General features: G+C 45.4%; 2 protein-coding genes across 4 annotated transcripts in view; both read right to left on the reverse strand.

The window, feature by feature from the left end:
• LOC118109931 (laminin subunit beta-1-like) overlaps positions 1 to 17,500 on the reverse strand; it is a 91,256-nt gene that overhangs the window by 28,709 nt on the left and 45,047 nt on the right. The gene's annotated exons all lie outside the window — the stretch shown is intronic.
• LOC124851869 (formin-like protein 18) lies at positions 13,610 to 17,397 on the reverse strand. 2 transcript variants are annotated; one of them, XM_047339834.1, is made up of 4 exons: positions 17,259 to 17,397; positions 15,596 to 15,681; positions 14,908 to 15,349; positions 13,610 to 14,777 (listed from the first exon to the last, which is right to left on the reverse strand). In XM_047339834.1, the coding sequence occupies exons 1-4, from the start codon at positions 17,259 to 17,261 to the stop codon at positions 14,715 to 14,717; spliced, it is 594 nt and encodes a 197-aa protein (XP_047195790.1). In that variant the 5' UTR covers positions 17,262 to 17,397; the 3' UTR covers positions 13,610 to 14,714. The 2 variants fall into 2 exon arrangements, with proteins under 2 accessions (XP_047195790.1, XP_047195789.1); XM_047339833.1 differs by having other exon boundaries at positions 13,610 to 15,349.

The raw sequence follows: 17,500 nt of genomic DNA on the forward strand, positions 1-17,500 counted from the left end.
TCCTCCTGTCCCCAGTGTGGACAAAGATCCAGAACAGGTGCTGGAGCTCAGACCCAGGTCAGAGCAGCACTGTACATGTGTCTGCTGATGTCTTCACTTCAGACAACAGCACATGTGGTTTTATTTTGTTCCTTCATACAGCATCAACATTTAACATCGTTAGAAAAGCACAAAGTTAAAAGCTTTTATTTTTCGTAGTTTTCTGTATCTGATGAAAACAATCAGCAGATTCTCAGATTCTCTGTCTCTGACATTGTTTCTGTCTTCCAGCAGATCGTGGTCTGCAGGAGGTTTTAGATGAACATAAGCTCAGTCTGAGGAGGAGATGTGAACATGTGACTGAAGGAACTGATGAAACAGGAAGTAGAACCCTCCTCAACAGGATCTACACTGAGCTCTACATCACAGAGGGACAGAGTGAAGAGGTTAATACTCAACATGAGGTGAGGCAGCTTGAGGCGGCTTCAAGAAAGAGAGCCTCACGACACTCCCATCAAGTGCCACGAGATCTTTAAAGCCTCAACTGACCAGCAGAGCAGCATCAGAGTCGTCCTGACCAACGGCGTCGCTGGCGTTGGAAAACCTTCTCGGTGCAGAAGTTCACTCTGGACTGGGCAGAGGGTTAGAAAACCAAGATTGGGTCTGCTGACTGTGCTTTCGTTCAGGAGCTGAACCTGGTGAAAGACCAGCAGCACAGTCTTCTCACGCTGCTCCGTGTTTCCATCCAGCGTTACAGAAGCTCACGGCAGAGACGCCGCTGTCTGTAAACCTTTGTTCATCTTTGACGGCCTGGATGAAAGCAGACCTTCTCTGGACTTCAACCACAGGGAGCTTGTGTCTGATGTCACACAGAGGTCATCAGTCAACGTGCTGCTGACAACCTCATCGGGGAATCTGCTTCCCTCGGCTCGTCTGGATAACCTCAGACCTGCGGCGCAATCAGATCCCTCCTACATGTGTTGACAGGTTCACAAAGTACGAGGCTTCACTGGCCCAGAAGGAGGAGTACTTCAGGAGGAGATTCAGTGATGAAGAGCTGTGCAGCAGAATCATCTCACACATCAAGGCGTCCAGGAGCCTCCACATCATGTGTCAAATCCCAGTCTTCTGCTGGATCAGTGCTACAGTTCTGGGAGCACATGTTGACCACAGACCAGAGAGGAGAGCTGCCCAAGACCCTGACTGACCTGTACTCACACTTCCTGCTGGTTCAGACAAAGAGGAAGAACAACAAGTACGGTGAGGGACATGAGACGTCTCCACAGCAGCTGACGGAGGCTGACGGGACGTTCTCCTGAAGCTGGGGAGGCTGGCACTTAAACATCTCTGGAGGAAGGAAACATCATGTTCTACCAAGAAGACCTGGAGCAGTGTGGTCTTAATGTCACAGAGGCCTCGGTGTACTCAGGAGTTTGTACTGAGATCTTCAGAAGAGAGTGTGTGATCTTCCAGAAATCAGTCTACTGCTTTGTTCATCTGAGCGTTCAGGAGTTTCTGGCTGCAGTCTACATGTTCCACTGTTACACCAAGAGGAACACAGAAGAACTCAACAACTTCTTGGGAACATATGGGGACACAGACAGTACCTTCTCCCTGGATGACCTCCTGAAGAGAACCATGGAGAAATCCCTCACCAGTACAAATGGTCATCTGGACCTGTTTGTTCGCTTCCTTCACGGCCTCAGTCTGGAGTCCAACCAGAGAGTCTTAGGAGGCCTGCTGGGTCGGACAGGGAACAATCCAGAGATCATCCAGAGAGTCATCAACAACCTGAAGGAGATGAAGAGTGATGACATTTCTCCTGACAGAAGCATCAACAACCTGGAGGAGATGAAGAGTGAGGACCTTTCTCCTGACAGAAGCATCAACATCTTCCACTGTCTGACTGAGATGAACGACCACTCAGTTCATCAACAGATGCAACAGTTCCTGACGTCAGAGAACAAATCACAGGAGAAACTCTCTGAGATCCACTGCTCAGCTCTGGCCTACATGCTGCAGATGTCAGAGGAGGTTCTGGATGAGTTGGACCTGGAGACGTTCAACACATCATACCAGGGTCGACAGAGACTGATCCCAGCTGTGAGGAACTGCAGGAAGGCTCTGTGAGTCCAGACATGATCAATAACATGTTCAATCAGTGGAGATGAGTCGTTCTTCAAATCCACTCAGTGTTAAATGGTTCTCATTGTTTGGGGCAGCATGGTGTTGCAGTGGTCAACACTGTTAGTGCAGCCTTTCTGTGAGGAGGAGGTTCTCCTGGTGTCTGCAGGGTTTTCTCTGGGTTCTCCAGCTTCCTCCACAAACCCAAAGACATGTAGATCGGAGTTAGGTGGATTGGAGACTGTGTGTGTGTGTGTGTGTGTGTGTGTGTGTGTGTGTGTGTGTGTGTGTGTGTGTGTGTGTGTGTGTGTGTGTGTGTGTGTGTGTGTGTGTGTGTGTGTGTGTGTGTGTGTGTGTGTAATGATACATTATTATGTACATATACATTCTCATTGTTCTCATGTACATATGAGAACAACTAGATCAGATGTGGAGAGTGAAATCCAATGTGATCACTGTGCTGGAGTTTGAGGGTTCAGACATACGACCATGTGGGGTGCAAGGGAGATTATTGTATATACTGTATATATATATATATATATATATATATATATATGAGCAAACAGCTAGCACAGAGTGAGGAGACGATCACTGAATCAGTGTTTTGGATGAGAATCACTGACGGTTCCTTTAAACTGAAGAAGCAGGAAATATAGTTTCTTCTTCTTCTTGTCAAACTGAATTCCCACCCTGCGTTTGTACGCCACCACCAACCAGTGCAGTGTCCGTCCCTCCAGGTTCCTGACATGTGGACTTCACAATAATATGAGGTCACTGTAACCTTTGACCTTTGACCACTGAAATCTAATCAGTTTCTCTTGAGTCAAAATGTGAAGAAATCCCCTAAAGACAGACTTGAGACATCATGTTCAAGAGGCCATGAACATGTTCTGTGACCTTGACCTTTGACCTTTGACCACCTGAATCTAATGAGTTCCTCTGTTAGTCTGAATGCACGCTTGGACCAAATCTGAAAGGATTCTCTTGAGGAGTTTTTAACAAAAAAGGAGTTACCAGGGTGAGGGTCACATGATCACGTTTTGTATGAATGTTGTGTTTTCTGATTTAATTCTCACAGATTTGATATTTTCTTTAATTACAGACTCAGTGGTTGTTTCTTCTCAGAGACTCACTGTGAAGTCGTGGCCTCAGCTCTGAAGTCAGACCCCTCACATCTGAGAGAACTGGATCTGAGAGGAAACAACCTGCAGAATTCAGGAGTGAAGCTGCTGTGTTCTGGACTGGAGAGTCCAAACTGTCGACTGGAGACTCTGAGGTCCTTAAATCCTTCTTCACTTTTCAGACTTTCTTTCTTATTGGGTCATTATTTATTTAAATTGTCTCAGTTCTGCTCTGCTCACTGTCCCTCAGTCATCTGTCACTCACCCAGCCTGTCAGTCACGTCCACCTCATCAGCTCCATTCACCTGCACTCACCTGCTCCTGATCACTGAGAAAGTGTCAGTAAATAACATGTGGACTGAGGCCGAGCACTCGTCCTCCTCAGGTTTTCAAAATAAGACACATTCTTATTGAAACACGTTGGACAGTTGATAAGTATAGAAACAAACAGGAAGTGAGTGTCAGGAGCCATCCCTACTTTAAACAGTGTTTAATTACACAAACCTGCTCAGTGACCAAACACAGAGAAGAAGGAGATGAATGAAACAATGGTCCAACATGTCTGATATTTATCTTCAGGTCACAAACTGGACTGAGGTCAGCAGCATGTTGAGAGTCTGTGTTGACATGATGACGATCCACAACAACAGGAGGACACATTCTAATATTCATATTTCTTTATCCAGGTTGTGGGGCTGCAGTCTGTCAGAGATCAGCTGTTCTTCTCTGGCTTCAGCTCTGAGGTCAAACCCTCTCATCTGAGAGAACTGGATCTGAGTGACAACAAGCTGCAGGACTCAGGAGTGAAGGAGCTGTGTGGTTTTCTACAGAGTCCAACCTGTGGACTGGAGACTCTGGGGTCAGTTCACTGACTGACTTTTGTAGATCTCATATCTATAAAACAGCATTTATACACAATTTATCTCATTTAATTCTAATTTAACATAATTCCTCTTCATACATAACTTGAATCCATTCATTAATTAATCTGTGACATTTTAAATATTCAGCTACTTGTTAAAACACTGAGTTTAGTTCTGGATTTCCTAAACTGATCTGCAGGACAGAGACCGGGTCCAAATAATCTATTTTACTGAATCAGGACTCGTTTTTAGTCCAACATGTCTGATTTCATATTTATCTTCCATGTTATGAGTCTGTGCTGACATGAATATGTGTCTGTTATTTTCACACATGAACTCAGTTTAATTTACAGTTAAGTTTTATTCTTTATCCAGGTTGAAGAGCTGCTTTCTGTCAGAGATCAGCTGTTCTTCTCTGGCTTCAGCTCTGAGGTCAAACCCTCTCATCTGAGAGAACTGGATCTGAGAAACAACTTCCTGCAGGCCTCAGGAGTGAAGGAGCTGCTTGATCTACAGCAGAGTCCAACCTGTCGACTGGAGATTCTGAGGTCAGTAGATGGTTGGAGTCAGTCCACGCTGCTTTCATCAGTATGTTACTAAACACAGTCGGTATCACAGATCCAGGGTCTGTGCTACCAAGCAGGATTTGTGGTTATCAGGTTAACTTCAGGTTTAGTTTTTCAGTCCTCTGAAGCTCGTCCACTTCTTAACGAGGTAAATCACCATGGTAACTTCTGATGAACGGCTAACCTGCTCCAGGTTAAGTTGGAGATCAACCCGTATTGAAGCTCCGCCCACTGACCACAGTGACTCTCCACTGTTGTGTGGTGCACACTCTCCTTAAAGGGACGGATAAGGGAAGTTTAAATCAACGTCTGGTTGGTTCAGTTGATCTCTAACTCACCCAGAACATCTCAATCTCTCCAGACTCATCCTGTCACCAAAACACCAGATGCACTCAGTCAGCTTCCTGAAGATAGGTCCATGTGTTTCTATTGAGGAGTGATGTCAGAGGTGTCCACCACAGTGTGTGTCCTCAGAGACAGTGAGACAGTGTGTGTCCTCAGAGACAGTGAGACAGTGTGTGTCCTCAGAGACAGTGAGACAGTGTGTGTCCTCAGAGACAGTGAGACAGTGTGTGTCCTCAAGTGAGACAGTGTGTGTCCTCAGAGACAGTGAGACAGTGTGTGTCCTCAGAGTCAGTGAGACAGTGTTTGTCCTCAGATTCAGTGAGACAGTGTGTGTCCTCAGAGACAGTGTGTGTCCTCAGAGACAGTGAGACAGTGTGTGTCCTCAGAGTCAGTGAGACAGTGTGTGTCCTCAGAGACAGTGTGTGTCCTCAGAGTCAGTGAGACAGTGTGTGTCCTCAGAGACAGGGAGACAGTGTGTGTCCTCAGAGTCAGTGAGACAGTGTGTGTCCTCAGAGACAGTGTGTGTCCTCAGAGTCAGGGTGACAGTGTGTGTCCTCAGAGACAGTGAGACAGTGTGTCCTCTGAGACAGTGTGTGTCCTCAGAGTCAGTGAGACAGTGAGACAGTGTGTGTCCTCAGAGACAGTGAGACAGTGAGTGTCCTCAGAGACAGTGAGACAGTGTGTGTCTTCCACTCGTCTTGTTAGTAAACAACAGATTCAGATCTCGTGGCCTCGAGTTATTTATCTCGTTCACACGTTATTATGTCGTGGTCACGTAATATATTTTTACCAAATGCCACCAGGGGGCGCTGTAACTTACACATTGACACGATCCCAGATGTTTCACCAGCTGTTCTTCCTGCATTTAGCAGCTGTGACTGAGTTTCTTTTATTCTGGATCATGTGTTTGTTCTCCTCTGATTTTTATTATAGAACAGTTTGATCCTGGTTGTGAAATATGAGGCTCTGCTGTCAGTCAAACTGTCCATGTCTGTGATTGGTCACACACAGTAGACCCCGCCCCTTTCATGTGCACGCTCAGATCTCGTTGAGGAAAACCTGAGTTAACTTAACGAGTTGATAACCAGCGTCATGTGACCACTTAGCCTGACTGTGTCTGTCAGGTTCAGTTGAGCTGGATCTCAGAAAGATCTCCTGGACATGTTGAAGTGTCTTCGTAGTTCAGGCCTCAGTGTTTCCTCAGTGAAGCTGTGAGAGGACAATGAGGACAGGCGTCAAGATTGGACAGAGACACAGAGAACAGTCGGCCAATCAGACGAGCCACAAGCTGCTTGGGATCATTTGATTGAGTCGACGTGAAGACGACAGTTGTTGTTGTTTTCATGTGAACAGGAAATGAAGCTGGACCACAGCTGACAGCCTCACACGAGGAACAGAGACGCTGTCGTCTTCATCTGATCTGAGACAGTTTGTTCTCTCACTTCATCAGTGAAGAACTGATCAGGTGGATCTTTGTCACAGCTCTGAGATCAGTGGGACTGAAGCCTCTCCTCATCACCATGGTAACCAGGAGCTCTTTATACAGAGCAGAACCTCTGCTGAGGTCCATCTGTCTCATCTGGTCCCAGTTTGTCAGAAGCAGATGTTCATCAACACACAGTGAAACATGTCTTCACCTGTAACAGCAGTAAATCCACCTCTCAGGTGTCCACTCTGCACTTTGACATGCAGAGGAAACACACTTAGCTCTTAGCGTGTCAATCAATCAATCAATCAAATTTTATTTGTATAGCCCATATTCACAAATCACAATTTGTCTCATGGGGCTTTAACATGGTGTGACATCCTCTGCCCTTAACCCTCAACAAGAGTCAGGAAAACTACTTAAAAACCCTTTTAACAGGTAAAGAAGAAACCTCAGAGAGAGCCACATGTGAGGATCCTCTCCCAGGACGGACAGAAGTGCAATGGATGTCAAGTGTAAGAGAACATCAAGATAAAGGTTTTAGCAGCATTGATGAGGGTAAACATTTTGAAGTATAACTGAAGGTCAGTGAATTGGTGGATTAATGTCATTAATGGTCAAGTGTCTGAGGAGAAATACTATGTATCGAGCAGTCCTGCTGCAATCATAGTCCATGGTCAGCAGCCAGCAAGATCAGGATCCACCATCAAGATCGGATGCCACTATAGTCCACAGTTATTGTCCACTGCCGCCATTAGGATCCATCATCAGCTGCCACCTCGGTGGTGGTCCACTACCAGTATCTGATGCCAACACGATAAAGGATCTGCCTTTGTTATCACGATCAGCCAGCACGATGCAAAATCCGCCAGACTGGATCCACCATTACGACCTCTGATACGTGATCCACAGATCCTAATCCATGATGTGGCCACAGCCGCGGCCTGGATCTGCGGACAATAAGGCAAAGGGACTCGGGGAAGAAGTCAAGTCAGTAACATGTATTGATGGGATATGAATTCCTTTGATGTGATAAAACCGATTGAGAAGAGGAAGGAAAGCTGGAAGAAAGCTCCGTGTGTCATGTGTCCCCGACCTTCTAGACCTATAGCAGCCTAACTAAGATCAGGTCTAGGACAAGCCTGGACCAGCTCTAACTATAAGCTTTATCAAAAGGAAGGTTTTAAGCCTACTCTTAAACGTACAGATGGAGTCTGCCTCCCGAACTGAAAGTGGGAGATGATTCCACATGTTCACGTGTTCATTCCAACACGTGAACATGAAGCAGAAGGAAGCTGCTCCACCTCTGAACAGGACTGAAGTCCCTGCTGCTCTTTCTACTGGATGTGCTGCATCACTGACTCACAGCTGATGAAGTGAGTCTCTGTAACACTGATGTCTTCTTCTCTCAACAGCTGGTTGTCTTTTGAAGGAGAGTGTGAAGAGGACAGTGTGTGTGGACGGAGGCTGAGCTGTGTCCTGAGGATCCAGAGGCTGAAGCAGCAGCAGCTTGTGTGTAGTCTCCAATCTACACAACCCCTAATCTGCATGTGTTTGTGAGATGAAGCCGGAGCACCTGGAGAAAACACGGGGAGAACATGCAGACTCCACACAGGAAGACCCCATCTGAACCGGATTCAAACCAGCAACCTTCTTGCCCCGATTGTGTTTATTCACATGAAGAATGTGTTTATTGAAATGACACAACACAAGCAGAATATATAAACCCTCTATAAAGAGTCACATACAGTGTATTTAAGTTTGTCTTTATTATTGTCCACCTTTGTCCCTCAGTATGTCTCCATGTGTGTAGAACCACATTCTGTGTATATGTTTGTTTATGATCTTAAAGTTCCTGGATTCACGTCACAAATTGATTTAGTTCCACACAAAGTTAAACACATTGAAATCACTTTGAGTTTAAAATCAGAGTTTTGTCTTTGACACAAAAGATCAAAACTCTGGACTTAAAAATGGGACGTTTTCATTTCTGCATCAGGTGCAGAGCGGTGGTGGCTTTTCTACTTTTGACCCACAGGTGGCGCTGTAGTATAACAGCAGCACATCCCAGTCAAAGCCTTTATATTCAGTCTATGAGTCAAACACATGGATCATTTCCTCTGTGACAAACCAGATGTAACGAGAAGAAAAACATCTCAGAGAGAAAAGTCCTGTTTCTACTTGTCTCTGCTTTAATGCTCAATAAACATCCTTCCACCGACTTCACTGGAATCATGACTCTGCTTTTCTTTCCTCTTGCAAACAAACAGGTGGAAACATCTCGTCCTTGGTGCAGGTAAAAGAACAAAATCACCAGTTTGACATAATGGAAACAACCAGAAGAAAAGTGAATGAGACATTTACAGTATGAAGAAGAGTCGATGAAGAGCAGAGCATCTTTAAGTCTCTGAGGAAACTGTTTCATAAACATTTTACCATATTTAATAGAAAACTGACCCGAGGACGTTTTATACAAACCCTAAACCACTTATAAGGAAAAGTTTGTGATCATAATGAAATTCTACATCTGATCAATTGTCTCTCTCTGTCTCTCTCTCTCTGTCTCTCTCTCTCTCTCTCTCTCTCTGTCTCTCTCTCTCTCGGTCTTTCTGTCTCTGTCTCTCTCTCTCTCTCTCCCTCCCTCTCTCTGTCTCTCTCTCTCTCTCTCTCTCTCTCTCTCTGTCTCTCTCTCCCTCTCCCCTCTCTCTCTCCCCCTCTCCCTCTCTCTCTCTCTCTCTCCCTCCCTCTCTCTCTCTCTCTCTCTCTCTCTCCCTCTCTCTCTCTCTCGATCTTTCTGTCTCTCTCTCTCTCTCTCTCTCTCTCTCTCTCTGTCTGTCCCTCTCTCTCTCTCTCTCTGTCTCTCTCCCTCTCTCTCTGTCTGTCCCTCTCTCTCTCTCTCTCTGTCTCTCTCTCCTCTCTCTCTGTCTGTCCCTCTCTCTCTCTGTCTCTCTCTCTCTCTCTCTCTCTCTCTCTCTCTCTCTCTCTCTCTCTCGATCTTTCTGTCTCTCTCTCTCTGTCTCTCTCTGTCTCTCTCTCTCTCTCCCCTCTCCCCTCTCTCTCTCTCTCTCTCTCTCCCTCTCCCTCTCTCTCTCTCTCTCTCTCTCTCTCTCTCTGATGGTGCGATATAGGCAGGAAATGGAAAGCTGATGAAATATTAATGTTGAATCTTGTGAGGTCAAATAAAACCCATTAGTGAGGCTGAATCGCCCGGAGGAGAAGTAGAACCTGATCAGCTGATCCTGGCGGAGGCGTTTCACGTCGTCTCATGTTCCAGCTGCAGAATCTTCAGGGATCAGATGAAAACTGAGGAACAGTAGAAACCTGCAGATCAGAAGATCAGTTTCCTTCATCCACAGATATCATGGTTTCACAGACTCAGCAGAAATCACCAGCAGCAGATTCAGACGCAGTCGTTTCCGCTCTGATGTTCATCCTCCTCTTTCTTCTCGTTCCTCCTCCTCTGCTCCTTCTCTGCCTCCAGTTTTCAGCTTCACTCTTTTAAGATCCTAATGTCCGTCATGTTTCCGGTAATACACGTTTTCTCTTGTAAAATCAAGACTTTCTTCTTGTAATATTCCCACTTTTCTCTTGAGATATTACGATGTTTTTCTAATTAAATTACAGCTTTCTTCTTGTAAAATTACAACTTTGTTACTCATGATATCTTGAGTTTTTACTTCATTTTTCTTGTAATATTACAATTTCTTTCTTTTAAAATTTCGATTATTCTCTTGTAATATTATGAGTCTTTCTGTTGTAAAATGAGGACTTTATTTTGTAAGATTACAAGTTCTTTGTAAAATGACAATTTATTTTAGAAATATTCTGACTTCATTCTTGTAATATGTGAATTGTTTTTTGTGAGTGAAGAACCTCCACTCTGCTGAGAATTCCAAAATGACATTGCAGCTCGTACGTCAGGAACACGTCAGGAACACGTCAGGAACACGTCAGGAACACGTCAGGAACACGTGAGGAACACGTGAGGAACACGTCAGGAACACATCAGGAACACGTGAGGAACACATCAGGAACACATCAGGAACACATCAGGAACACGTCAGGAACACGTGGTTCAGTTAATGTATGAAACCAGCTTCAGTGTTGTTCTGGTAAACACTGTACAGTTACTGGTCTCCACAGTAAACCACAGTCACAGGCAGTAATCCTGTGTAAACACGACTTCATGATAAACACGACTCGGCCTCTTTGTTTGTTTCAGTGTGGGTTTTATTTATTAGAACATGACATGAATGTAAAGAAAACAGAATCACGAACACGCTGACACACTGAGCGCTCGTCTTCACAGGAAGCACAAATGAAACGATGGCGGAACATCAGCAGAAAATATCTGGTCCTAATGGACTTTTCATGTTCAAGTGCAATAAAGAATTCATAACTCGTTTAGTTCGGCGATTGGTTCGTGAGTGTGTGCGTTTCTCTTGTGTTTGTGTAAGTGTGTGTTTGCTGTACAGGTTAATGTGTGTCTTGGAATGAGAGCGTCATTAAATGGTTGATTCTTCTCTGTGTTCGCGGCCGACTCGTGTAGCGTCGCTGAAAACCTTCGTCTCTCTGCTCCGAGGGTCTGATTCACGTCACATCGACCCTCGTGTTGTTTTCACGTCCAAACAGACAGTGAAACATGTTTAGTGACGTAAATCTGGGATATTAAGAATCATAGATTATAAACAAAGATGATGACACATCTCCACTTCCTCCAGAAATGAAGACAAAATATTTTGAATACAAATGCTGCCATCTTGTGGTTAAGACATTATTTGCAGTCAGTCGTGATCGTGGTGCTGATGATACATTAGCTCGACCAATCAGAAGCCAGTCTCAGCTGTCATCATGACGTCTCAGCCTGTCTTTATATGATCATGTCATGATTGACAGATGAAATCGCCTTGTGATTGGTCGAGCGTAGATTTAGGCGGGACTTTAAAACCACGCCTCTACTCCACGATCACTGCCGCACAAATGACGTCACGACCACAAGATGGCAGCGTTTGTATTTGAGATACTTGGCTTCGTTTTTATTAGAACAGCAGGAAGTGGAGACAGTCGACAGTCGAGTTGTGATCGTTATATCTGGTTTGATTTGAGGGAGTACACCAGAGTACACCAGAGTACACGTGTACTACATGTAGGTGTACTGAGTGAAGTATCTGGAAGTTTTTCCTTGTTTTGTTTCAGTAGAAATTTGTTTGTATGTTTTGTTGGTTCTTGTTTTATGAATGCAGGCGTGTGATTGGTCGTCGTTGTGTCCGCAGCGTGAATCAGACCCGTTGTCGACTGTAGCCCTTTGATTTCAGCTTCACTTCACGAGCACCAGCGCAGCGTGCACGTGAGCCCACACACGCTGAGCCAAACCACACAGAGACGTTTTTGCATAGACATCAATTCAAATCACACTCATGCAAATAGACGGAGGACACGTGGACGACGGACAGGAAGTAGAACAAAGAAAAGAGGTGAGTGTGAAGAGGACGGATGAGTGATCGGTTCATCGAGGTTTATAAAAATAAGTACGTTTGTTTAATATTGAACATTTTTCTCTGAACGATTTTGAACCAACAGACGAAACAAAGACGACGTGAAAGTGTCTGAAAACACGAGATTCGTCTGCTGCATCGTGAAGCTACTCAGTATTGCTTTTATCAGACTGTCAGTGCAACCACCAGGCCTGTGTGTGTGTGTGTGTGTGTGTGTGGTGTGTGTGTGTGTGTGTGTGTGTGTGTGTGTGTGTGTGTGGGTGTGTGAGTCTGTGTGTGTGTTAGTGAGGCCAAGCAAACATGCAGCATTATTCTCTCAGTAAAATGTTCTGAGCATCAGGTCGATTAAAAAACCAAACAGTAAACATCTGTCACGTGATTAAACGCTTCTCGTTCGTCTTCTCTCGGACGACGACTTGGCCACAGAACTACAACAAGTAGATAAACACGTTTGATTCTCCATCGGTCACAGGAAACAGCAGCGAGGGAACCATGTCACAGATCAGTCACATGACCAGTCACATGACCAGTCACATGACCAGTCACATGACCAGTCACATGATCACGCCACGCGCGCCGTTCACTGTGGACGCGGTGATGTCATCCGTTGCTGAACTGCATCATGGCTCCTTTGCTTCGTTTCACTTGTTTTACGTTCGGTAGAGAAAAGCTCAAATTTTCAAACGGCACCAGCCAATCAAATCACGTTTATGCAAATACAGGCCCCCCCTTAAATCAAGATGGCCGACATTACAGCTCCATAATAGTGGAGCCAACGCATCTTGATCGCCCTCTGGTGGCTGGCTACAGTATAAATGAAATCCTTGTTTTAATTATTTTTCTCAAAGATCATTTCAGCTCGTTCTCATCTCACTGATGTTTGTTCACGTGTTTCTGATCAGTTTGGTTTGAATCAGTTATTTGATGATATGAAAACAGGCTGAGACGTGATGATTGACAGCTGACACTGACTCCTGATTGGTTGAGAGCATGTATGGGCGGGACCTTAATCTGATATCTGGGTGAGTACGCTGAGTCCGAGGGACATAAATGTTTTTACACGAGTCTCTTTGCAGACTCATACATTTGTCGTATAACTTTGCTAAAAACACGATAGAAAGTACAAAAGATATTCATCAAGAATGTGACGGATGGATTTTCTCTCCAGGAAAAAAACTTTGACAGTTTTAATTTTCACGAGCTCAGATCTGACGAGGTCATCGTTAGATCATCACATGACGCTGCCATCGTCACTTCCTCTGCGCAGACAGGAAGTGGATCTACTTGATTCTAGTTCTGCGGCTGAAGGTCGACACGACGAGTTCCCGCTCAGAAAGTGTGTGTGTGTGTTACAACGTCCAGTTTGAGCTCACAAGTGAAAACACAACTCTTCTATCTAACAAAACATCTGGTTATTAGCATCAATGATACAGGTTATTATTCTTTGTTCACACAACTAAAAAAAACAAGTACAGTTTTACAGTATTTACCTGCAGCCATGTTGGAAAAGTTTTTTTCTAAAACTGTAAATGTAATACTCCTTTAATAAGTTAAAAATAATTTAAACAACACATTTGAAATTAAGAACTGAGAATGAAAACAAAAACAGACTGTTAACACAGAAAGAGAACTTTTAAAATCTGTTGTATGTTTTAAAAACTCTTACTAACAAACTAAAGAAATAAAAAGAGACAGGAAGCAGACAGGAAGTAGTTTTATACAAGTCGACATCATTGTATACAAAAGCCGAGTCGTTCAGCCCAGTGTTAGTGACCAGTGATATAAATTCTCTGAGGGAATATTTCATATTAGTCAATAAATATGTGAGTACACAGTAGAATAAAGGAGCGAGGAGAAAAGCTGAAAAGTCTTTATGGCTTTTAGAGGCTTCGTGGCCCAAATCACCTCAAATCTGAGAATCACCACATCGTCCCAGCGCTCGCTCCGACGAGGGCAGCGTCACAAAGACAGAGTTCAGTGAGACGGGGAAAGTGGGATTATTGGAAAACTTGGATATGAAGGAAGATGAAACTGTGATTCTACTGAAACAGATTGTGTCTCTAAATGAATATAACACATAACTTTAATCACCTTAAAGATTAAAACACTAAAGTCAACATATTTTATCTCCTAAATGTATATTTTCCCTGTTGAATAAATCACAGGAAGGTTTCAGAAATGTGTTCATGCTCTAATGCTCAGCGTCTCTCTTCAGCTCCTGTCTCTTCAAGACCCCCCCCCGATAGTCTGCTCTGATTGGTCAGGAGATTTCCCCACGTGTGCATTAAAATGTGTTGAACACAGAACAACAGTAAATGTCTTCACATCCGTCTCTTCTGTTTCTAAAAGCCTTCATCTTGAATCTCGGAGGTTTGTTAGTTTCAGATGAGTCAGAGTTCAGTTCCTTTTGGAACCAGCAGGTTCCTGAGGCCGATATCTGAGAGTTTAACAAACAAAATGTGACAACGATTGATTGTTTTGTGACAAGATTTTAACTGTCGGGGTCATTTTACAGTTAAACATAAACCTGAATGGTTCCATCGCTTAAATCTTTGGTTTTTCCACATTTCCTAGTTTCATTATTTTCTGGCTGACGAGCAGGTCGGGCTCATCTTCTGCTGCTTCACAATAAAAGCTTCCACCAGGAACCCAGAGGGAGGCTTTTATTGTGAAAGGATCGATCTGTGAGTAAGAGGAGCTGCTCTTCAACAACAAACCAACCACATGTAAACTCTGAGCTGTTCGGTCAGATCAGTCGCTCTGAGCTGGAAACATCATCAGCTCGTTAAACAGCCTCACTTCCTGCACCACGAACACATTGTGACCTTATCAGAGACAAACGTCTTCCAGTGATCCCACTTCGATAGAGACACAGTACAAATGGAAGAAAGGGACAAAGACAGAAAAGTGAGAGAGTGAGAAAGTGCACCAGAGAGTGATGAAGAAACAGAAGGGAAATGAAACTGCCCTCAGTCTGAGACCAGATACCTCAGTGACGTTTCCTCTCCTCTTCAGTACGGAGCAAACTTCTGTCTCTCCGGCTTCTTCATCCCGTTGGCTGAGGAGGAGATCTTCGCCGTGTAGGACGCCAGGGCCGCCACGGCATGAGCCTGAACCGGGACGGCTGCCGACGCTGCCGTCTGCATTGAGCCTGGTAACAAGGGACCCCCGATGGCCGCCGCCGCCGCCGCCGCTGAGGCAGGGGGGCTGGAGAGGGCCAGGTAGGGGATGGACTTCACTCCCAGGAGGCTGGAGAGGGGAAAGGCGTAGGGAGACCCCAGGAGGAGCGTGGGGCATCGCGGCGCCCATCGCTGCCAGGGGGGAGGAGGAGGAGGACGAGGCAGGGGGGGCGGGCTGGGTGAAGCTCATGGTCAGGTCAACGGGAGACGGCATGGAGGAGGACTGGGCGGTGGATTTGGCGGTCTCTAAACTGGAGGAGGGGAGGGACGAGGGGAGGGAGGAGGGGAGGGAGGGAGGGAGGGAGGAAGAGGAGGTGGAAGGAAGGGACGGAGGGTGGAGGGAGGGGAGAGCGGTACGGGGGAGGGGTTTGGATGGAGAAGGGTTAGAGGGTTAAACCAAAGACATGTTAAAAAAATCAAAAACTAAATCATAGAGAAAAACAAAGAGGATTTTAGAATCAAAATGAAAGAAGTGAAATCATAAAACCAAGTTTTACTGGAGGTTGCAACAGATTATTGTCGGGGGGGCGCTGTACGGATGGGGGGTGTGCTGTGTAAGTTGGGGTGATGGCTCGGGAGGGGGCTTGGGGAGGAGGGGACACAACCATCGTACAGACGTTAGGATGAAAGTTTGTCAGAGATGATGAAGATGATGAAGAAGAAGAAGAAGCATAAAAAAACAACTTCATACGTCACAGTCTGTTGATCACATGTAGAAGTAAATATATTTATAATATAAAAATGAATCAGCGGTCAGATAAATTCAGAACAGAACCTAAAGTAGAAGTGAAATAAAAACACTTGAGTATTCACATGAAGCTGTTCTGGGATCAGCAGCTGAGCTCCGACAGGAAGTCGCCTCCGTGCGTTTCTGATTCAAATCAAACAATGGAAGAGACAATGGAAATGTGTGTGTGTGTGTGTGTGTGTGTCTGTGTGTGTGTGTGTGTGTCTGTGTGTGTGTGTGTGTGTGTGTGTGTCTGTGTGTCTAGTGTGTGTCTGTGTTTGAGCTGTGTGTGTGTGTGTGTGTGTGTGTGTGTGTGTGTGTGTGTGTGTGTCTGTGTGTCTGTGTGTGTGTCTGTGTTTGAGCTGCGTGTGTGTGTGTGTGTGTGTGTCTGTGTGTGTGTGTGTGTGTGTGTCTGTGTGTGTGTGTGTGTGTGTCTGTGTGTCTATGTGTGTGTGTGTCTGTGTGTGTCTGTGTTTGAGCTGCGTGTGTGTGTGTCTGTGTGTGTGTGTGTGTCTGTGTGTGTGTGTGTGTGTCTGTGTGTGTATGTGTGTGTCTGTGTGTGTGTCTGTGTTTGAGCTGCATGTGTGTGTGTGTCTGTGTGTGTGTGTGTCTGTGTTTGAGCTGCGTGTGTGTGTGTGTCTGTGTGTGTGTGGTCTGTGTTTGAGCGTGTGTGTGTGTGTGTGTGTGTGTGTGTGTGTGTGTGTGTGTGTGTGTGCTGTGTGTGTGTGTGTCTGTGTGTGTGTGTGTGTGTGTGTGTGTGTCTGTGTGTGTGTGTGTGTGTGTCTGTGTGTGTGTGTCTGTGTGTGTGTGTGTGTGTGTGTGTGTGTTTGAGCTGCTGTGTGTGTGTGTGTCTGTGTGTGTGTCTGTGTGTGTGTGTGTGTGTGTGTGTGTCTGTGTGTGTGTGTGTCTGTGTGTGTGTGTGTGTGTGTGTGTGTCTGTGTGTGTGTGTGTCTGTGTGTGTCTGTGTGTGTGTGTCTGTGTCTGTGTGTGTGTGTGTGTCTGTGTGTGTGTGTGTGTGTGTGTGTGTCAGACAGACAGACAGAAGAACTCCTATGTGTTCTTTCACGACGTCTGCAGCAGTAAACAAGTTCAATTTAAGACTTTTAAGAACATTTGGCTTTTTCATTTATCAAAATTCATCAGAACGGTCATCTGGACCTGAAACAAGTAGAAGAAGTATCACAGTTTGTGTTTTGTTGGAGAAACAAACGACTGGGAACACTGGACAGAAGAGTCTTGAACCCAGAGGCTGACTCGTGGTCGGACGATGGTTTGGATCAAACACCGAGCGGAGAAACAAAGAAGCTCAACGTGTGTGAGACAGAAACAATCGAACTTGTGACGGATCTTCTCACCATCGAGTCGGTTTGTTCGGCAGCAGCCTGCGGAGTTTAAATATCCCGCTGCCGCCGCAAACCAGTTTGTAAACTCACCATGAAGTGATCAGGTACTGGGCCAGGTTGATGGCGATGGGCGTGCCGGTGATGGTGACGTGACGATCACTGGTGCTGTCCAGCTGACTGCCGATCTTGATCTGAGCTCCAGAAACCTGCCGGATCTCGTTAATCTTGGTGCCCTGACGACCGATGATGGAGCCAATCAGCTGCGAGGAGGCGGAGACACAGAAGAAGACGGTTAAAGGTGCAAACGCAGTTTCTGAGTCTCACCAGTTGTC

The sequence above is a fragment of the Hippoglossus stenolepis genome, chromosome 5 (assembly GCF_022539355.2).
Source record: "Hippoglossus stenolepis isolate QCI-W04-F060 chromosome 5, HSTE1.2, whole genome shotgun sequence".
Lineage (NCBI taxonomy): Eukaryota > Metazoa > Chordata > Actinopteri > Pleuronectiformes > Pleuronectidae > Hippoglossus > Hippoglossus stenolepis.